Source organism: Serinus canaria, chromosome Z, assembly GCF_022539315.1.
Source record: "Serinus canaria isolate serCan28SL12 chromosome Z, serCan2020, whole genome shotgun sequence".
Lineage (NCBI taxonomy): Eukaryota > Metazoa > Chordata > Aves > Passeriformes > Fringillidae > Serinus > Serinus canaria.
In genome coordinates this window covers 49,918,353-49,941,256 of record NC_066343.1, presented here as the reverse complement: position 1 = coordinate 49,941,256, position 22,904 = coordinate 49,918,353, and the positions used below count along the sequence as shown (strand labels likewise).

The following is a 22,904-nucleotide window of genomic DNA, read 5'->3' as shown; positions in this document are numbered from 1 at the left end:
GGGAAGGGTAGGGCGCTGGTGCAAAGAGCTAAAAATTGCTTCATGTACTTAAGGGAGTATTTGCATGCTCCATCAATCATTATGTATTCTGAAAATAGCAAATCTCCATGCTTCAAAATTTTGCAATATTTGATGTCTTCAAAAACTCCTGGAGCCATCATACTCTGAGTTTATTCTGTCTCTTTCCCTTTTTTCCGAAACACAACCCTTCTTCTCAAATCCTTCCTTCTTGCAGAAATCCTAAAAATGGAATCTGCAGCTTCACAGGAATCAGAAGTCTGAATAAAAAGATGTATAAAATGTAGTTTTTGAAAACTTTGGACTTTTTGTGAACCCTGTGACTTTTGTGCACTAAGATAATGATGTTTTAATGGCTATAAATAAGAGTAATAAATGTTTTCTTCTCTTTCCCTTAGTTTGGAGATTTATTGTTTGAAGAGGAGGTTGAACAATGTGCTGACCTGTGTCAAAGAGTTCTCCATCACTGCAGCAGCAGCATAGATATTACAAGGACTCAAGCTTGTGCCACTCTTTATCTCCTCATGAGATACAGCTTCAGCTCTTCCAGTGTAAGATTTTGAGAGCAGCATTGTATTTTGTGCCACCTTTTTTTGTGATCAATTGAAACAAAAACTGAAGTTGCAACAGCAAGTGGAATACATCTGCAGTCACCTGGTCTGCTGTTTCACATACTTGAGCCAAGAGAAGTACTAGAAGTGCAAGGAGAAAGTAGCTTTCAATATTGTTCATTGCATTAATTCAGGAAATATGACTCAGTATTGTCCTGCAATATCTGTAAATGCAGCTTCAAACAGAGCAGGCCTCTGACAGCAAAGGCTATTCAATGCATAAGCAATAATCCTCACATTGTCTTTTTTCTTTCATTCCTGTGTCAGACCAGCTCAGTCTAGTTCTATTCTAATGCAATTGCAACCTCTGTATACTCCTGTACACCTGTATTAATAGGAATTTTTCACCAGCTCATTGGCCTTAAGACTAGGCTCTGATTTTTACCACACATGTGGAGCAGAATACATGTATTATGCATGTAGATTAATAATGTTCTAGCCCAAAAGCAGACGCATTAGCATTTTGGATAGCATCTGATCTTGCACAGAATTTCCCTCACTAGTTATTACTTTAAAAGCCTTGGATATGTAAAAAGTGTAAGCTCTGCAGAAGGAAAATGTTCTGCAGACACATCATGATCATCAGGGTGTGATGCATCACCAACTGGAGCTCCCAGAGGTCTTTTGCCTCCCAGATTTGTTTTCAGAATGTTTTTCCTGTCATTCTTCCTCATCTGTTGCTGTTTGTCATCTGATCCACACAGTCATTGCCCTGTGCAAAGGGGGAAAGGGGTGCTTTTGGCTTTCTCCTGTCTCAAGAATGCATGCATATTTCAAGGAGCATTCTAGCACCAAAGTACAGACATGTCAGAATTAGGGATCTTTGGCTTAAGTGGCTAGACCTTGAATAGGTTTGATGCACCAGAGGCCAATTATGTGAGCAGTGGGTCTACTGCACTCAATCTGGATAGGAGAAAGTAGGTTTGCTTCATAGAGGAGGTAGATGTGTGAACTGCAGTGCAGCCATCATTCTTTCATGCTTTTGTTTTTTTCTTCTGGAAGAATTTTTCAAGAGTGAAGATGCAGGTGACCATGTCACTAGCTTCTCTGGTTGGAAAATCACCTGAGTTTAATGAGGAATTCCTTCGACGATCCTTGCGAACCATCCTGGCCTATGCAGAGGAAGACACAGATATGCAGGCAACACCATTTCCCATTCAGGTTAAATATTTTATTGCATCTGTGGCTTTTATCAGGAGCTTTCACATAGGACCATGCTTGAAGCAAGTTCTCGATCTTGGTCTTCCACAGCAATGAAACGAAGGATGAAGATATTATTGCATGAGTTCATGTCTAGCACAACAGTAAGGGGGGAGTTTATGTCTAGCACAACAATAAGGGATTGAACATTATTCAATAAAATAGACTCTAAAGAATTTCCCCTGAAATTGCATTTCAGGAGAATCATCTCTTGGTTTTGAGTACAGCTTTCTCCTAGACCCCAGCAGGGACTATGCCCTCCAAGAGTTTGCCAAAATGGAATTTGATTCATTATGTTTTCAAACAAGTATCACCTGGAAAACTTCTCTTTGCCAACTTCTAAGGCATCAGCAGCAATAATGAAAAACATGTCAGACAACTGTCAAACACTTTGTTAAAATCCTTAGAGTAACTCAGGTTGTGCTGAAGACTTACAAAAACATCTGGATTCAGATGTAAGATCAGCTAAAGGTGAACTTAATTAGCACATTTTACTTTTTTCATTCAGAAATAAATAGATCAAAGGATTTCAGCTCATTTTGATTAATTAAAATATGTGTGTGTGTAAGATTTGCTATATGTGCAGCCTTTGCTGCATTACATAGAGCTGAAGAAAACATCCTGACAATTCCTTGGGTAAAAGAGGCTTAAGAAGAGTAATCATCTGGTGCAGATGCTGTTGTTTTTCCAGAAGGAACAAATAAACACCTGAGATTGAGCACATTGATCTTTGCCTTGCTTCAGGTGGAGGAGCTGCTGTGTAATCTGAATGGCATCCTGTCAGATACGGTGAAAATGAGGGAATTTCAGGAAGATCCAGAGATGCTGATGGATCTCATGTACAGGTGAATCCATTTAGAATTGCTATTGAGAAAATTCTGCAGTGAGGTGAGCTGAACTATGCATTTTAGGGACACAGCTGTGACAAACTCTCTCTGTGTTCTATTTGTGCTCATTTCCTTTTCCGGGCTGCAGTTGTGAGCACGTTGCAGTGCAGCCTCTGAGAGGTTCATAGATTTGGGCAAAGATAAGAGTCAGGAACACTGAGGAGTTTTGAATGCAGGAGTTTTACTTTCCTCGTAGCCCCTCTATTTCCTGCCCAGCACTGCCTAACCATTTCTTTTGTTTTCTGTTTAATGAATCATACAGAATAAAGACAGAAATGTCTTCTTCCATTCAACCCAGGGGAAGAATTATAAGGGTATTTTTGTTATTTGAGAAGTGATCATTCACACCTGCTTTCTGGCCTGTGTTTTCAGAATCGCAAAAGGATACCAGACATCACCGGACTTGAGGCTGACTTGGCTGCAGAACATGGCAGAGAAGCACACCAAGAGGAAGTGCTACACAGAAGCAGCCATGTGCCTGGTCCATGCTGCAGCACTGGTGTCAGAGTACCTGAGCATGCTTGAGGATCGGAACTATCTCCCTGTGGGCAGTGTCAGTTTTCAGGTAAAAGGTTTGACAGCATAAGGCAGCTCTGGTGTGTGTTTGTTCTTGTGCTAAGCAAAGCAGAGGTGCATGTATGGGGTGGATGTTACAATTGCAGTCTCCAGCTTCTATTTCCAGCAGTTTGATACTGCAATCTCTCATTTGCTAAGTAGAACTATTATCACATGCTTTTTCTAGGGCTGTTACTTATCAACTCTGACAGATGCATTTTTCAAACTTTTTTCTCATAATCTAGATAATTGAAGCTGCTCGGCTCTTTCAGGCGTGTTCTCCAATCCTTTGACAGCCCGCAACTTACTAAGCAAACCCTTTTGACTGATGAATAACACAATCACTGCAGCCAATCCAGTATATCCAAGTCAAGTAAAAATATCCCATAAGTTCTTTCAGCATGAGCTGTAGCTCTCACATTATCTTTCTGGTTCTTTTGGTGTTGTTGAGCTCTTTACGCAGTAATAAACTGATCTTTTCCAGGTGATTTTCTTGGGTTTAGTTTTTCACCTTACTTTTCAACATCACATAGATAAAGGCATAAGTCTTTATGGTTACAGTTAAACTTTTTAAAATGCATATATACATATCCACTTAGTTATCAGATTATGCAGTTTTAGATACCCTTACCTGAACTGACTTCATATGCAAATTCAATTATTTTTCACATTATTAAAAATAAAAATGGCCAAACCCTTCATTTATTGCCATGTGTTGATAATTTCTCTTATATCATTATTCCCTGAAACCAGTGTATTGTTGGCTGCAATGATTAAAGTAAATTATAAATCGTTTCAACTAATTAGTGGAAATATTTTGTAAGATCACTGTTTAGACATTATTACCTTTATTGGACTGTAATTCCTTTCTTTAGAAAGTATCAGGCTTGTGTGATCTGGTGTTGATTCAGTCTAAGTACAATACTTTTAAGGTTTTCTTTAGTTATTTTGTATCTGTATTTCCACCATTTTGTCCAGGTGCAGTCTGATAAACCTATCACCGTCTGCTCATCTTGTATGTTTTAAAGAAGTAGATGATCCCCAAAGCATATTTCATCTTCTGGAACTTCCCCAGTTTTGTAAAACAAATGGCAGCTCAGGATTCACTGCTTGAATACTCCTTTGCTTAACTTTTTTGATCTGTTGGAGAGCACATTTTATTGTCAAAAGGAGTTTTAAATACAATACTAATACTAATACTAATACTAATATTAATACTAATACTAATACTAATAATAATACTTGGTGCATTCATCATCCCTTGATAAAACCACACCACCTAGGGTTTTCCCCTATAAAATAGTGAATGTGAACATGATTGAGCCACTTGGCATTTTGCATTGAATTTAGTCTGTTGGGCATTAGTATTTTCAATATCACCTCAGCAATTAGGTGATGGACAAGTGTTTTTTCTTTATTTTCTTTAGAATAGCTGTTTGATAGCTGTATGATAGCTCAAGATAGCTGTATAATAGCTCTTTTTAATAGCTAAACTTCTGGCCATGGACTTATTCTTCTGACATTTTTCATCCCTTACCAGTTTTGTGTATCTTCAAACTTCTAGCTTCCATGCATTACTTCTATTTACCCTTCTTTTCTTTCTACTTGTTGGATACTATCATCATTTGGATATAAGTGAAATCTGTATTCCCTCCCCAATGTCATCCTGCTTCCAGGCTTCCTTGAGGGCTTGTAAACTCACACACCTGACCCTAATGCAATTCCACCCTCCATTGCTTCTAGATTATGCAGATTCTATAAATGGATATGTTTTCATTTATATTAGAGAATTGAAGTCTTTTGTGCAAGGCAGTAGGCAAGCAAAAACTTAGGAGTTTAAAAGCAGAAAATCAATTTTTCTTATCAAAATGCTTGTGTAAATACATGTTTTCCAAAGACACAGTTGCCCCATAGGAGAGAGGTTATAAAATGCCCTAATGACAAGAACTCAATTACATAACTCTTTATCTGACAGCACAATTTTGGATTTCAGTTTATTCAATAAGAGTAATTAACTATAATAACCCTTTGCATTTTTATATAGGCTTTCAAGAAAAGGTTTCCCATTCTTTACAACAAGGTTTTTTAGCACCTGTGGAGATCTTATTCAGATGACTTTGTTAAAAGAGGGAAACACTATGCAGACTGGCTCAGCTTTAAGAGTAGTTACAAGTCGCACTCACTGACTCTTTCTGTGATCATTTCTTCATTTGGCTTAGATATGAGAGCAACTAAATTGCTGATATGCATTTAGATGTGGAATTGAGGGTGATAATAATGTGAATAAAAATATTATTCTTCATGAGTAGAAGTATTATCTCCTATTTACAGATGAGTAAAATGAGTCAGCAAAGGATCAAATCAGTTCTGATTTTGATTTTCTGCAGTGAGCCTGTTAGTATCCAGAAAACTGACTGTCAGTAGAGTAATACTTTTCCTTATACTGTACCAGACAAAATGCTTCCCTCTATGCAATCAAAACTATCTCTCAAAATCAAAGTGAGGTCGCTTTCAGAATTCCATTTGAGCTTAATTCATTTTTATGCTAAATCTCCTTCACAAGCGGGAAAGCAGAATTAGTGAGAGTATGAAGTGCATAGGGACTCACTTTAAAGCCACTTTGTATTGACACAGACAAGTACTTAGTGTGTGTGTCTACTTGCTGAGGTACACAGCTCAGCAGCAGACTAATTTGCCTGGGCTGTTTGGGCATCTACATTGCAGGCTACCCTGGCCTTATTTAACATGGTGATAAGGGCTGGGGATCAGAGAGATTTCTGAGGTCACAGAAGTACTTTCCTTAATGAAGTCACAGAAGTATTCTCCTTAATGAAAATTAGACTTGTGACATTCAATATAATTGCTGTTAAAATACATTGTGATTTATGTATTGCCTTTATTATACAAGGGATATGTAAAATTCTCCAATATGAAAGGTAGATCAAGGCTTAAGTAGGGTGAGGCATGTCCACTTTGCAGAAGGTCATGTAAGCCCCAGGAATGTGTCATGCAGGCTCACTCCTCCTAGAGTGCATGGACTGTAAACATGGAAATACATTCCTGACATTAGTTATTAGAGGCTTAAAGATGGAGAAGGGATAATTGGTGTCTGTGACTTTCTTGTTACTTTTGTATATAAATCACTTCTCTAGACTCTCTTCTCTTCACTACAAAAGGAAAATAAAAAAAATAATATTTTTTTTTAAGCCACCAGAGTCACATGAAAACAGTCCTTAATAGCTAGTGTTACAGAAAAGGAAAACCTTTTCTGAAATTAATCTGCACGGATTGTGAGTTTCTGCAAGTATGTGCCAGTGAACCTAAGTCTGGTTGAAGTCACTCTCTTCAATGAGACTGGTCGGTAAAAAGTGTCATTGGTGTGCTAAATGTGCTGTGATTCTTCCTCTGGCCAAAATTCAGGTGCATTTTGAACTCCTCTGAATGGTGTTCTGAGGCTGTGCTCACCCTTCCAGTGGCACTGACATGATGTGCAGACTAGGCAGTGTGATGGCAGCATGGCTGGAGTAAATTTCACCCATGGAGAAATGAATACATCCATAAAACCCAGGGGGGAAAGCCCAATGCTGCTAGTGGTGTGTGGTGCCAATTCTTTATCTGAAATCTGATCAATAGTAACAGCCCTCAGTGTCTCTGCTATTTTATAAAGATGCCTTTAAGAACTCAGCTAGCTAGCCAGCTGGCATCCATCCTGCATTCAGACAGATTGTCATTGCCAGTTTCTGCTGAAGTGAGACACTATGACACTAATTTAACTCCTTTTAATTAATAGAAAATCGAAGCTTAGCCTTCGATTAGCCTTTCCGCTGCTGCTGAAAGTTACATATGCCAGTCCCATACTATATGTACACCTATTTTGCTGTTATTTTGTACATATTTCTATATATTATAGAATTTTCAAAGTCCTGAAGAACTGTAGACATGTTATTTCATGGTCTAGAATCTCAAGAGAGTGACTTCATCTAGTTTCATTTAAATGCACAATGAGATCCATAACATTAAAAAGAAACTGAGTAAGTCCTGCAGGTTTGAAGTGTAGTAAGGCAGAGGATGAACCAAGAAGAAGCAATCAATTATTGTGGTTTTTAGAGTGATATAATCTGTGTCTACTTCTCCTCTGCTTGGAAAAGCTGAATAATACCCTGAAAGTTCAATTTATTCAAGCAGATGGCAGAAGGTCTGGAGTGCTGTTTGGAATTTCCCACTCCTAAGTGCCAGCACTAGGAAGGGCATATTGCTTGTGACTCTAGTAATTCTGGGGATTGAGCTCACTGCAAGCTCCATGGAAATCCAGCCACCAGAGAAGAGCTAGTTTGACACCCACCAGAGTCTGCACTTTAAACCTGAGGCTAGGAAAAAAACTCATGATTCTTACAGCAAAACTCCTGATCTGCCATCTATGGAGATTTATGATGTTACTTTCACTTCTAAAAAAGAATGTAACTATGTATCCCCCTGGCTGCACCTGAAAAAACCCATTCCTCTTCCCATCATGTAAATATGTTGAAGCAATTTCTTCCTCAATCTTTGTGATGTACTGTTGATTTATGTTTTTTATTTGTGTGCTCTGATGTATTTTAGAACATTTCATCCAATGTGCTGGAGGAATCTGCTGTTTCAGATGATGTTTTGTCTCCAGATGAAGATGGCATATGTTCTGGGAGGTATTTCTCAGAAAGTGGACTGGTAGGGCTGCTGGAACAAGCTGCGGAGCTCTTCAGCACGGTGAGTGAGGACCAGAATCACCAGGAGGGAATGAATAGTGGACTACCTAAGCCAGATCCACGGCTTCCTTTCCTCCTTTCCTGCACATAAGGAAACAATGTAGTACTCCTAAACCAGGCATCACAGACCTGCCACAGTACAAATAGCAAAAGGACACATTTTTGGCTGTCCAAGTACTGCCCCAGTCAGATTGATAAACCTAGGCTTTTTCAGCCTTGCTCAGCCACATACCTGTGGTATTTTCCACATGGGTCCCAGGATGAGGGAAGAGACAAGAAAGTTGACTCCATGTATCAGAAGCTTGATTTATTATTATATTATAGATAATATATTAAAACTATACTAAAAGAATAGAGGTAAGGATTTCACTACAAGGCTAAGCTAAGACTAGAATAGGAATGAATAACAAAGGTCTTGTCCCAGACCGAGACCAGCCGGACAGATGAACTGTGATTGGCTCTTAATTGGAAACAGCCTGACGAGGCCAATCACAGATTCCCCCTGTTGCATTCCACAGCAGCAGATAAGAATACTTTCACAAAGCATACAAGAGCCTCATAATCTGCACTTACTATGTAAGGACTTGTGATTTAGCATCTCTAAAGATATCACTTGGGTCCCTTTGTCCAGACATGGCTCTGGTTGCCCTGAAACATACATGATAAACAAATCCATTTCCTGCTGCTAGCCTGCATTTCTGCCTGAGCAGAAATTCAGGTGAATTTGGGCTCAAGAACCAAACAGATCAGAGATTCAAATTACATCCATTGTTTGCAGTTCATTGTTTGCTGTTCAGAACGGCTCATTTACTATTACTAGTTTTCAGAACACCAAAGCAAGCAACATAGCAAATTAAGAGATGAATACTATAAATCCCCTTTTCAGCTAAGCCATTGATGGAGATATAGTTTCTTTTCAGAGTACGTGAAGACTCACTTCATTTCTTCCTCTTTTTTTTTTTTTTTTTTTTTTTTTAATTCAAAGGGAGGTCTATATGAAACTGTGAATGAAGTGTACAAAATTGTCATCCCCATACTGGAAGCACATCGAGACTTCAGGAAGCTTACCTTGACACACAGCAAGCTACAGAAGGCCTTTGACAGCGTTATTAATAAGGTACTTTTGAGGCAAGGCACTGCTAGCAAGACACATTGCTGGGTTGCACTATTTGTTTGAGACTGCTGTTAATAAAACTATTCATGTGTGTATTGGGTTTGTGTGGCCAGGTGTTAATAGTGGAGGGAGAGGGTTTAAAGAGTGATGTCAATGAGAAACTGCTAGAAACTTTACCTATGTCCAGCAGAGCCAATGCCAGCTGCTAGCTAAGGCTGGCCAAGGCTGAGTCCATCAGTGAGAGTGGCATAATATATATGGGATAATATATTTTAAAAGGGGATAATATATTTTAAAGGGGAAAAAAGTTACTGGCCAGATGCAATTGTGCTCAGAGGAGAGACAAGTGGAAAATATGTGAAAGCAACAGCTCTGCAGACACTAAGGTCAGTGGAGAAGGAGGGGCAGGAGATGTTACAGGTGCCAGAGAGAGACTGTCCTGCAGCCCAGAATTTTAAATAATTCCGTTTTCTTTTTTCAAATAAAAGCTTTCATCTGCTTGGGTCTACCCACATAGCCTACTGTGCAAAAAGGCTCTCCATACAAAAAAAAGCAGAAATTAATATAAAATCGTTTTAGCTGAACATGTCTGTGTCCACCTGGCCACATCTGTTTAACAAAAATAACTTTATTGTCAATTCACTAGTGTTTTCAGTTATAAAACAGAAGAGTGTTTATATTTATAAAACATATTTCATAAATATGAAAACCCATCTAAATTCTCAGCACTCCTACTGTCCCTTCTCTTTCTTCAGAAAAACCTTATTGCTGAGCCTAGTCAGTTTCAAATTCATATAAATTTTCATTGCAAATTTGCAAAATTTTAATTTTATTACATATATTCAAAGGAATTAAAAATTAATAAGGTATTTTGTTCTGTTCAACCTCCTTCATGATCAGCTTAAATTTTAAATTAGATTGCAGTCAAATGTTCCCTTAGTTATTTGGTTTCTCTCCTGTGCTTCTAATTCATGAGCACTGATGATATATAGTAGTGGCTTTGAAATGGTGAAAATGTAGGACTAGTGGATTCTCTTATACATCAGCTAGGAGAAGAAAAAGGCTTCCAAATACTACAATGTCCACATAAAGCAGTTGTAAATTTCCTCTTCTTTTTATCAATTAGGGTCAGAAACGAATGTTTGGAACTTACTTCCGTGTTGGTTTCTATGGATCAAAATTTGGGGACTTGGATGAACAGGAATTTGTTTATAAGGAGCCTGCAATTACAAAACTCCCTGAGATTTCTCACAGATTAGAGGTAAGGAAAAACATGTTAACAGGGTCTCAAATGGTATATTATACTTCTCAATTAAACCACACAGTCCTAATATTATGATTGCTATATTAAAAATCAGTAACAGACTGATTTGTAGCTTAGATTATTTCCTTGGTGCATATCCTTTCCACAGTATCCCTTTTTAAGGCATAATTATGTAAGTGATCCATTCTTTTGAGGCTATGTCTCTTACAAGCATGCCTGTAAAACATTGAGCGATTTTGAGCATGTTTTGGTATCTTTTCAGCTTTTTTTATAGAATTGCTATGTTCGCTTCTGATTGTTTAACCTCAAGTTCTGTGATTGTCTGAGAAACTCACAGTGATCTTTGTCAGAAGATGCCTTACCCTGGCCAGATGTGGTTTGTGGAGCAGTATACTGACTGTACAAAGCCCAGAAATCGTCATGGTTGTCACTCCTTTCTCCTAGAATTGCACTAGCATTTCTTTAAGGACTAAACTTTTGGGATAATTCTGTTTCCTTTCTAGGGATTTTATGGCCAGTGTTTCGGGGAGGATGTTGTGGAAGTGATTAAGGACTCTGCTCCAGTAGACAAAAGAAAGCTGGATCCCAATAAGGTAGGGAAAGTACTACCAAGACGGTTGAGTGCTTTGTCACACAAGAGAAATGGGGAGAGAAGGTCCCCTTTGCAACTTTTATGCTCAAACATTAAGGTAAAAGAAACCACCCAACTTGGTATCTCTGTGCCCAGGGGTATTAAGGCCTCTGTGACAGGCTTAGCATGGTAGCTTGTCACAGAGTATAGAAATTAAAAGTTCTGATCTCTGGCCCCTACCATAGTTCTGATCCCTGGGGTTAAGCGGTACCTTCCTAGATGCAAGTTTTGTTAGCTCTGTCTAAGAAAATGACCCTTGAAGGATTTTCAGCTCTTTGCTTTTCCAGACCATTGTTAGGAAATGTATACTATGGGATACTTCGCATGCGCCATTGCTTTTACATTCCTTGGATTCTAAAGTACTGTAATGGTTCTTCCCTCTTTTCTTAGGCATACATACAAATTACTTTTGTGGAGCCCTATTTTGATGAGTATGAGATGAAGGACAGAGTTACCTACTTTGAGAAGAACTTTAACATCTGCCGGTTCATGTACACTACGCCTTTCACTATGGATGGGCGTCCCAGAGGAGAACTTAGTGAGCAGTACAAGAGGAACACCATCCTAACCACAATGCATGCTTTCCCCTACATCAAAACTAGAATCAATGTCATCCAAAGAGAAGAGGTAATTAGGTTTTGAAGACAGATCTAATTTCTCAAGGACTGAAGGAGTCTCTCTTCCCACTGAAAGATGGGAAGATTTCTAAATTTATGCTTGGCAGAAAAAAAAGAATGTTGAATTTCTCTGACACTGTCCTTGTAAACAAGACAACCACAGAAGGGACGGACAAGGCAAGACAGACATATACTATGGAGAAGAGACGACAGCCAATGTACATTCTTCTTTTGACCTCCTAGCTCTAATGCCGTGTAGAAGGATATGTGGAGCTCTGTTTGTAGCTGTACTTCTAGTTGATAAAGCAGAAGTAGGATAGGAATACAGTCAGAGAACTAGACTGAGCTTAGAGCTGGTTTAGAGACAGGGAAGCTTAATACTGTAGAAAGTACAACACCATTTTAGGCATGAAGTAACTTAGAATAAGAATGAATTTATGCAAACAGGAGGTGTGATTCACACCCTATTTCTGCAAATGATAAAACATCTAAGAGCTTTGGATCAGCTGCACCATCTACCAAGATGACCATCTACCAAGTTAGACTGAACAGTGTTCCTGGGTTTCACAACTACTGCTTTTGAAACAGGAGAATGATAGTGATATTGTCCTATTTAGAACAGGTCAGCTGCAAGCATGATTCAGGTAATGAACCATCTTTTATTCCCTTTCCCTTAGTTTATTTTAACACCAATTGAAGTTGCTATTGAAGATATGCGTAAAAAAACACAGGAACTAACTGCGGCCACCAACCAAGAACCACCAGATGCCAAAATGCTCCAGATGGTTTTGCAGGGCTCAGTTGGAGCCACTGTAAATCAGGTAAGGGAACCAAATAAGCCAGATGAAGTGTACTTTTCTCACTGTGCGTTCTTTTTTGCACTCCTACTTCTTGCACTGGAAGAAGTACATCTAGTCAGACACATTTAGTCACTGTGTGTATTTAAATTTCATCCCTTGATATTTAGTCACTGTATACTGTTCATTAGCTATGCTTTTGGTGAAAGTGTTCATGGGAAGCACTGTTCTGGCTGTATGTGCAGAAACTCATAGAAGTCTTTTGAATACATCCAAGGATTTTTCATTTCTAATATGCTAGCCATTTCAGCCAGTTTGTTCATTCCAGATTTATCCTTGGGAAATGGGAATAATATCAATTTTCCTGTGGAACCACCACAAACTCAGTTTCATGTAAATTAAGTCAATATATGAAGTCAAGACCTGAGTGCCCTGAAGTAAAGCTGAGATACAATAACACAAATATACACACTAAAAAAAAAACCCCAGGCAATTAAAAAAAATAAATGGAATGCTAAAGCCATGGCTGAGCAAAAACTTGGTGTTATGCACAATTTCAGAGACTTTGGAGTTTTTTTCTGACATCCTAAATACTCTCCATTTCCAACCAATGCATCTATTATGAAAGAATGTATTGTTATAAGATTTGCAAAGAGTGATCTTTTTCAGCACTGGGCTTATTGCCTGAAGGTCTTGTAAGTCACACACAGGAGCTGTGTTTCTCTAATATAACCAGGTTTGTCATTAGAGCTGTCTCATCTCCTCTCTGCTGAGCAGAATTTGTTCCCTTTGTTGTGGGACTGGAGGAGGAATAATAACAGGAGAGGATAAAATATGATGGGCAAAAATTCTGCTTGCCAAAGGAAATATTATGGGAGAAAGGGAGCTAAAATCAATCCTGTTATAGTAACTGTTCATAGTTTTATTTTCTTTCGTAATTGCACTCATGAAATAGCAAACAGCTTTAAACAAATGTGTGTTCTGTTTTCAGTCTAAGCAGGTGGGTTTGACATTTTCCTGTGTTATTTCTGTAAGGGACCACTAGAGGTAGCGCAAGTGTTCCTGGCAGAAATTCCAGCAGACCCCAAACTTTATCGACATCACAACAAGCTGAGGTTGTGCTTCAAAGAGTTTATAATGAGGTCAGTAAAACAAAGTTGAAATGCTGAATTGCATCAATACATTCAATATTAGCAATACTGCAACGATAATATGACTGAGTAGTTACCTATGCAAGTTTGCATCATGAATCCTGGCATCTCACAGTTTGAACACTTGGACCACACTTGTTATTTCTGCTTCACATTAATGCTTAGGTAGGCATTGCACTCTCAAAGGGAAGAAGTGTTAACACTCTAAACTTATAATGTATAAATTAAGATCTTCCATTTGTTTTATCTTTCAACATCTTATAGAAATCAAACATTTCAGACTAATGCCTTGATTTGATTTTTAATAAAATTACATTCTTACTTACTAAGCTGCTCATAAGAAAACCACATCTGTCAAGCAGACACAGTGATAGTGGCAGACACATGTCCTTTGCTTTAGATACATTTATAAATCTCAACAAGAAAATTCACATATGAAGATACTCATCTCCTTAGTCCAGACTATCCTCCTTGCTATCCTTGAAGGATAAGTTGAGTTAAATAAAACAAGTCTTATGAAGAAGATACAGCTTCTAAGTATTGCTATTGCCAATTCATCTCTTTATACAGTAAGTAGGCAGCTAGCTCAGTACTCTGCAGTCATTAAATTTGCTTTTTATTAGTTCATTCACGCTTTACTAATTTCTTAAAAATATAATCTCAATTTATTTACTTGGAAAAAACAGAACTTTCTTATTAGTTCATTATCACTTTAGTCTTGACCAGAGGAATGCCTAGACTGAAGGAACTGGTTTCTTGTCCATTTAAATTACCTAACACAAAATGGAGGGAGTTTAACAGAAGTAGGTTATATATACAAGTATTCTTTTTTCTTTCCTTTTGTGTAGGTGTGGTGAAGCAGTGGAGAAAAACAAGCACCTTATTACTGCTGATCAGCGAGAATATCATCAGGAGCTCAAAAGAAACTACATAAAACTGAAGGAGAGCCTTAGACCCATGATTGAGAGGAAGATCCCAGAGCTGTACAAACCTGTAGTGAAAGTCCATAGCATAAGGTATAGTTAGGGCAGGTTATCTGTTGTGGCTATACAAAAATATGCCATTTTTTGGCAAGGAAGAAAGGGAGTTTTACTGGCAGCTTAAACCAAGCTGGAATATACACTGCCAACTCCATTACTGATTAAAGAAATCTGCTGACTTCCACTGAAGATCATTGTAGTGTTAGCTGTGTTTCTCAGGCTCTGCATTGTGGGGGTAGAGGATTTATGTAATTTCAATGCATTGTTAGACAAGACTTCCTTCTCACCCTAACAAATTTACGGGAAGTATCTTGTGATTTTTCAACCTTTGAAGCCAGAAAGGAGATAGAACAAGTATGGCACCATGTAGTGTTAGGCAGCATGAAGTCATCCTTTCACTACAGAAAACATAGTCTTTTTTAGTCACATGACTGACATAGAAGAGTCTAATGTTCTATATGCTTCTTCACAAAGCCACTGTGTCCAGTTTGGGGTGGGAGAAGAAGAAATGACAACTCTGACCTGCCAACGCTTGGCATGTTTCAGCATGTTTCTCTTTTTCACAAGACTGGTATTTCTGTGATTGTTTTTCATTTGCCAAGTCCATTTATGAATCTGTTTCATTGCAGGGAATCTTTTCGTAACCACAGTTTTAGAAAATATGATGCCCAGACTTCTTCCCAAAGCACCTAAGAACCAGCTGTTTTGGCCAAGGAAGAGCTTCATGCTGCAAGACAGAAGTGATGGAGTATTTGTTCCACATCTATGAAATCAGAAATCTCTCACAAGACAGCATGTGCGCTTTCTGGACAGCATGCAGAAAAGCATTTACACAAGATCACTGAATGAAAAATAGGGGATAAATCCTAACCAAGCACGTACCACAAGGGCTTGGAAAGGAAGGGGATGCTTTTTAGATACTTTTGTATATATTGTACAATAATGGCCTAATGCAGAGAGGCGGACCTTAGAGTGGTCAGTGGCATGAGGCCAGTCATGACTAGGTAACAGACACAGAACTTTTGTGTGGTTTGATTGAAGTGAATCCAATGTCTAAGGAATAACAACAAATTATCTTTGTTTATAGTCCTTTTCCAAGACATTATTTATCCATGTGCTTTTGGCAATGAGGCACATTCTGCAAGTTAATCACATACTTAAATTTTGTCTTAATGCGGAGAGGCATGGTTACCTGCTCAGTGTTTGCTGAGCTGGCACTCTAGGGAAGGATAATTTCCTCACTCAGTTTCTGAACAGATTCTTTGTCATGGCCCTTAACTGCAGGGGGTTCTGCACAAGTTTTTTCAATCAAAGCATGAAAATCAAGGAGTAGTAATAGTTCTTATAGATTGTCTAAATTTTTTTCTAAGTATAGGGACATACAGTATAGTGACTTGACATGCAGTTAGTAATCTGTAACATTTTTAGCAGAACTAACAAGTAATAGTTTGAAAAGAAGATGCTAAGCTATGAGTGATTTTTATTACACAAAGCTTTTATGTAGATAACCTTATCCAAAATTAACTACAGAAGCTCACAGTGGGGATTTCCTGCAAATCACTTGACTCAGGCTTTACTGCAGCTTAAGAGAAATTAGCACATAATTTATATTACCTAGTGCTTGGTGTTTTTTGAGTCCTAAGCAAATATCTTACTGAGTAATCCTTATACTACTTCTCTGAAATATGGAAATGTTATTACAATTTTGCAGATAAGGATGGAAAGAGAGAGGAGAAATTAGGACTTTACAACTCATTTAGGACTTTTGGAACTCATTAGGACTTTTGGAACTCCTTTAGTGAGGCAGTAGAAGAGCTTCTACTCTTATTTTTATTGTGACTGTGCTTGCCACATAATGTTCATATTTTGAACCAAAGATCTGTGAAAGCGTCCTAAATATTACCTTCTCTCCTGCACCTCTTCAATGTTTTGGAAATGATACTTTAATGCTGATTAAAGTAACCAATTCCATTTGCCCAAGCACAGAATTTAATGTTAAAATTCAAGGAAGTGGTCAACGTTTTTCCTTTATGCTTCATTTTAGAAAATTACAGTGAACTTTCTCAGAGCTGATGCCATATGTTTCCAAAGGCAAGGCCTCTTTAATCCAGAAGTATAAGGGAGATTGAGGCTGTTGCTTTTAGTGGAAACATTTTTTGACTTTTTATGGTCACCTGCCGCCTTGCCATTTGATAATATGAAAAGCACTTATTTGACATTTGTATCATATTTTGAATGTGCTTTGTAGAAGATTAGCACAGATGATCAAACAAGATGAGATGTGGAAATAGGTGGAATAAACCCTGTAGGTACACAGCACTTGGAGTGTAAGAAAATAATTTCTGTCCTCATTCATAGTATTGTTAAATTAAATAATCAGGAATAAGAACTCCCTGACTTTGAAGTGAGCATATCCAAAGTACATAAGCAAATGGTATAAAAAGCTCAAAGCAAAAGATGCCTAAAAGATGTCAGAGTGGCTTCTCTATATTCAAGTTGCTTTGAAACAGTTCTAGATTGAAAAATTACTGATTTCCCAAAGTTTTGAAGCTATGCAATCTCTGCCCTTTCTCTATTGTTTTTAACTTCCTGTTGCGGAGAAAGGTCAGAATATTGCCATCTATCAAACCCACAATTCAACATCACTGTTTACAAGATACTTATCCTTTACAGCCTAATTAACAGAAACCTCAGGTAAGTAAAACCCCTTACAAGTCTACAATATACTAGATAAAAGTAATGAAGGGGTTCCTTGAACTGAAATAATACTCAGGATAATATGAATACTGACAGACCCTTCACTCCCATTTTACAAGCTGAGCACCTTGCAATCACATGGCCAGTCTTGCCCTCAGTTTGCATTTCATGTTGTCCCTTCTGCAAATGGAACATGGCTTGTACATTCAAGAGCTGAACTATGTGAAAAAAGTTTTCAACAAGTTTTCTATCTTAATATACATTTTGCAATAAAGTGACTGTTACACAGCATATTTAGAAGTGCCTTTGTGTAATATCTTACCTCTTATCTATTGAGGTATGAGATACCTCAGCAGCTGGAAAGAAAATTTCATTAGGAATAACATTTTCTTGTAGAAGCATCATTTAGCAAAAAATACATTTATTTGGGCAGAGGATGCGTTGGTCTGTCTTTAGGATAAATTGTGCCTCTAGCAGGGTTTGCAAGCAACAAGTTGCTTCCCAACATCTGTTTTTCATTCAGTGTGAAACTCAGTGACAGTAGTACCCTCCTTTCTTCCCCTGGTCTGTAGCTGTAGAGCAGAAACATGCCTGATGCCTGAATTCAGCATCTGCACGATTCAAGACTAGAGAGAGTTTTTTGATCCAAACTAGGTAGATCCAGGGCTAAACTGCTGCAGCTGTCAAAGGGCATCAGATAAGCACTACAGCATCCTAGACATTTAGCTGGGAGTTCACCGGAGCTCACTCATCCCTTGCAATTACCACTAGCAAGCACCAGATTTAAGGAGCACGGTGCTGAATTTGGCACAAGAACTCTCTAGCTCAGCACCAGCGTCTCTCTGTTGACACATCAGCCATGCCCTGTCCTGCAGCAGCAGACGGGTGGCAAGGTGGTGACCAGCAGCCTCAGGTCTGTGCACAGCCCCACTGCCGCAGGAGAGTGCACCCGATCCAGACCAGTTGTTAGCACCCCTGGCAGATGTAAGGAGTCCATGCTGGGTATGAGAGGTCCAGCAATAATGCCCAGAAGTATAAATGTCAGTGCCTTTTGAAAACATTTGAACAGTCAAGGTAGCTGTTTTTGGTCAACACAACGAACCCCACATGGGCAGCTCTAACACTGGATTTCCTGGTTTGCAGAACAGTATCTATACAGGGAGCACACCTTTCATGCTACGTGAAGGAAACCACAACATCAGGAGGTGATGGACTGAACTGGCAAGACCACGAGTAGGAGTAGCCACATTTGTGTTGGGTACAGAGAAAAGCAGTGTTGTCATTTAAAATTGGCAGGTGTGAGTTATTTGACCTCTCCTGGGAAGCGGAATGCCTTCTCATTATGTGTCCCACCAACTGTGAAGGCTTGGAAAAGTGAAAGCAAACATTTAAACTCTCTTTTTTGTTGTTTCTCTTTTTGTCTGTTGGAAGTATCATTGTCTCAAACATTTCAGAAAGGGCTGTTAAAGCTTTGCAGAGAGCCTGACACTGAGCCAGCTAGGACTCTTTTAGGTGTTTCAATCTCTCAAAGCAATGCTTGTTATGAAAATGAAGTACACAGTAATGGTGTTTTACTGGGTTTACTGCACCACTGCTGATGTCTTTCTGATGTTTACTGCTGATGTCTTCTGATATAGAAGAAAACATACAAGGGGTGCTCATAAGGTGTTGCCATTAGAAAGAGTCCCTTTTGATTACATGAATAAAGACAATGCACTCTCACAGTAGAACTCAGTTTGTGTTTTGGAAAGCTACAGTAAATTCTGGCATTCATTGAGCACTTCACAAAGTGACTATGTTCTGTCACTCTTTATGTTCTTACAGAGGGATTAGTTTAAATTACCCATTTGCATTCAAAACCAGACTGTTTTACAACTGTTCAAGAATGTAAAAACCTAACCTTGAAATAATGTTATCAATCAATATTGGTCAGTAGAAGATCCTGAAAACATCAAACAAAGTGTTTAGCTGACCAAACCAAGCAAACTGAACCCATGAAAATGCTCAATAACTTCATAAGAAGTTAATTTAGAAAGTCTTGAAAGTTGTAACATTTTGTTCTTCCTGTCCTAAGCAATTTGATGCTTTGCACCCTTCAAAACAAAATTTTCTCTTAAAAAAAAAAAACAAAGTTGAATTTTACTCTTTTTTTTAAGTTTCTCTTCATTATTTTAGAATATTCCTAAATCATTACACACCCTTTTGCTATCTTCTTTTAGAACTATGTCTTGTTACAGAAATAAGGTTTTTCACTATCAGACTCTATTCATGGAATATTTCCAAACATTCAGCTACAGGTAGGATGCAAATTACAAAAGTAAATTAAATAACCAAAGGGACAAGGTGTTTCAGTTGGATGGCAAGAGGACTCTTGTGCATTTAATAAACATGTGTAAAACAACTAGAAGGGAAGATTTCCTATCACTCATTTCCAACTTTCCCAAATATGAACATCTGTGCAAATTTCTGTTCCCCAAGAAGAGCTCAGTGGAAATAGGCAAACAAGCAAAAGCAAACTTAGCACTACTGGTACATCTAGAATTTGAAAGTGTCAGAAAGCCATCTTAAAGAACCTCAGGCAAGCAAGGGTTTCTGGACTTAATACATAGTGAAGGAAGGAAGTATGCACAAAATCCTATCCCTTCCTTTATTTGCTTTTAAAGAGATGAACAGTCCCTTCTCAGGTGTCAAAAAAAAAGGTTGGAAGTGCTCCAAAGGAATATGTTCCTTTTTGATTTAAGGCATAAAATCCTGGACTCAAATCTAGACCCTTGAGGAGACATTTTTCCCAGAGGAAGAAAGGGAAGAGGAAGAGAGAAGGGGAATTGGATGTAAGCAAGAAGAACTTTACAAAAATTAAGTTGATAGCACTTGCCTCAGAGGCTGGAAATTTGTTAGCAGCATGGAAGGATGGCATCTTCACTGTACTTCACACTGCCAGCTTTTAACATTGGAAAAATAATATTAAATCAACCATGTCTAAAATATTTCAAAGTTGGTTTATGTAAGAGGCTTCAATCATTGATGTATTAGGAAGAGCAAAATTCTTGTAATCAGTGGCAGATTAAAGAGCATGTAGGGTGTGTAAAAAGGATTGCTCAGCTCAGGTTGTAGGGAAACCCTGGTGCCTCCAAGGCCCACTGCAGCCTAGGACAAAGGCTGCAGCTGAGTGAAAGAAATCCATCCATTAATAAGCAATCAGAAAGGAAAAGATCAAAACACCAACACTGCTGGGAACAAAGGGAGCAGTACTTTAAAAGGGCAGGGTAAATTGCTGAATGCATCTCACTTTCTAGACCATGTAGGGCACTCAGCACTAAAGTGAGGACTGTTGTGCACTAATGGCAGCTGTCAGGCAAAAAGTAATCACAAAATATTTAAACAAATAAAACAGAGAAAAATCTATTTCTTCCTAATAAAAATGTCCTTATTTTTAGGGGGTCTTCTGTGGATTTGGCGGGCTGTGTTTGTTCATTTGGTTTTTTGTTTGTTTGTTGATTTCATGGATTTGGTTTTGTTTCATTTTGTTTTAATTTTTTTTAATGCTGACTTCCTGGATTTTGCTAGTTTACACCATGATCTGGGAAACTGCAAAAGCAACAAACAAAAGACACACTGTTTACACATCCCTCCTTTGAAGGAGGCAGAACAAACTTGGGGTTGCTTCTTTCAGGAGAGGATTCAGGATGTTTAGGAGGAGTGACACAGCCCTGCACATCTCCAGAAATAATGGGTGTCAGGAGTAACCACTGGTTCCACATCCTATGCACAAAAGGGGTGTAGTGGGTGGAAATTACATAGCTTGGAAATAAAGTCACAGATAAGCATAGTTTAAGGAAACGGAGAGCATTGCAGCATGTCCCGTTATTTCCACAAGTTTTGGTTCACTGCTAATTTTCTGTATTGCTAATTGGTGGAGGATGCACCCAAATGTACCCCCAGTGACTTCGCAGCTCTGTGATCCTGCTCACAAGGCAGGCACCACCACCAGGGCACTGGCCCTGCAGCACCAGCTGCTGTGAGAACACTCAGTGTTTCCATGGTGAAGAAACTCTTCCTAGAAAGGCTACCTAGACAGTGCTGATCATTCCCACAGCCTGGTAAGGAAAAGCATTTAACATAAAGTACTTGTGCTTGCAAAACTGGAGCTTGTTTAATCCTCCTTAACTTCAGCAGTTCTCTTTCAGACAGTTCCCATCCTTGCTCTCCCTGACACTGCTGTAATTCACCACCTGCCCAAGATCCCTTTGCCTGACCACTGTGAGTAGTGTATGTGGTTTGAGTTGGATACTTCAGTGTCGAAGGGAGTTCCCACAAAAGTGGTGGAGTGGCTCACAGTTCCACAGGCACAGATGCAGGACCACACTACAGGGACCATGCAGCAGGGCTGGGACACAAAAAACTGGGACTCTTCATGTCTTCCAAGGTGGTCTGACACAGTGAGCGGATACCTGTGTCCATGCAACAACTACCAGGCCCCAGATGAACCCACTGGCTACCAAAATAAAGCAATGTTTTTTTGTTTAATGGATGAATCTGTACTTACTGTCTGTACCAGCTTGTGTTGGCAGTAGGTGCATCTGAGGGCTGTAGGCTTACACTGCTAGTCATGTGTCGCGATATGGCACGAAATGATGACACAGACACTGCTGCTCTCGAGGGGAACAAAAAAGAGCTCTTTATTTTCTGACTCCAACATTTATAGTTTTCCAAAGGTGACAGTGGATTGGAGGGTGACAGTGCCACCTCTCCAATGCCACTGGACAGACCAAGGGTCCATCAATTCTCTCCACCTCCATGAAAGAATGCAAAACATAGGTTATTTACAGAATTGTGTGTGAGAAAGTTTGTTGAGAGAATATAAACATCAGAAGGCTTACAAAGTTTTACAAAATCAGGGCGACAGTCATGAGTTCACTGAAACAAAAATACAGTATTTTTACACCAGGCATGCTGTATCCCTGCTGGTGCAAAAGCCAATATTGGATGCTTCAGGATGAAAAATCTTTTTGAGTTATGAGAGAGGATCTACACCCACAACTAGTGTTATAAAGCACAGATTAATCAGCATGGCATGCAATTGAAGAATAAATAAGCTGTCCCCAGCCTCTGCAAAGCAGCTTCACGCTGATGTCTTCCAAACAGGAGCAAAAGGCCGTTGTCTTCTTCAGCCTGATGTCTAGTCAAGATGAGACCTTTAGCATTGAGAGTCATCATTAAATGACCATCAGATGGGCCCTTATTTGTTAAATCAGTCAGCAGGTGAGAAGAATAGAATGTGGGTCCACCACCTTTCTCAACAAAACGCCCAAGTACATCAAGTTTTTTCTTGCATTTTTACAGTCAATATCCTAATCATATTTCTTTAAAAAAAGTACCATGCCTCTAAGTTAAAATACTCTCATGAACTTGAAACTAGAATGAAGTTTGAGAAACACCATTCTAAGAGGACAGTTGTCTAATGAATTTGATTTAATCAAATAATCATTTGTACAAAGTAAACAAATTTGTCTATGCAGAAGAGACTAGGACCTACCTATATCCTACCTATCTCCACAATGAAGGAGAAACTCCTCCAATGACCTACTCGTGAAGGAAGCAAATGCCGGGGTCATTAGCTTCCTCCTTCTGCTATTCCTT

The 22,904-nt window shown here is 38.8% G+C and overlaps 1 protein-coding gene across 8 annotated transcripts in view; it reads left to right on the top strand.

Annotated features, from left to right (window-relative positions):
* DOCK8 (dedicator of cytokinesis 8) overlaps positions 1–17,555 on the top strand; it is an 89,472-nt gene extending 71,917 nt beyond the window's left edge. For all 8 annotated transcript variants that reach the window (XM_050986685.1, XM_030237062.2, XM_050986687.1 and 5 more), the window contains 13 exons: positions 417–569; positions 1,632–1,790; positions 2,574–2,674; positions 3,089–3,281; positions 7,871–8,014; positions 8,999–9,130; positions 10,254–10,388; positions 10,895–10,984; positions 11,413–11,649; positions 12,317–12,460; positions 13,472–13,578; positions 14,436–14,603; positions 15,197–17,555. In XM_050986685.1, coding sequence (XP_050842642.1) covers positions 417–569; positions 1,632–1,790; positions 2,574–2,674; positions 3,089–3,281; positions 7,871–8,014; positions 8,999–9,130; positions 10,254–10,388; positions 10,895–10,984; positions 11,413–11,649; positions 12,317–12,460; positions 13,472–13,578; positions 14,436–14,603; positions 15,197–15,260 — 1,827 coding nt within the window. In that variant the 3' untranslated portion in view covers positions 15,261–17,555. The remainder of the gene's footprint in view (positions 1–416; positions 570–1,631; positions 1,791–2,573; positions 2,675–3,088; positions 3,282–7,870; positions 8,015–8,998; positions 9,131–10,253; positions 10,389–10,894; positions 10,985–11,412; positions 11,650–12,316; positions 12,461–13,471; positions 13,579–14,435; positions 14,604–15,196) is intronic.
* Positions 17,556–22,904: the final 5,349 nt, after the last annotated feature.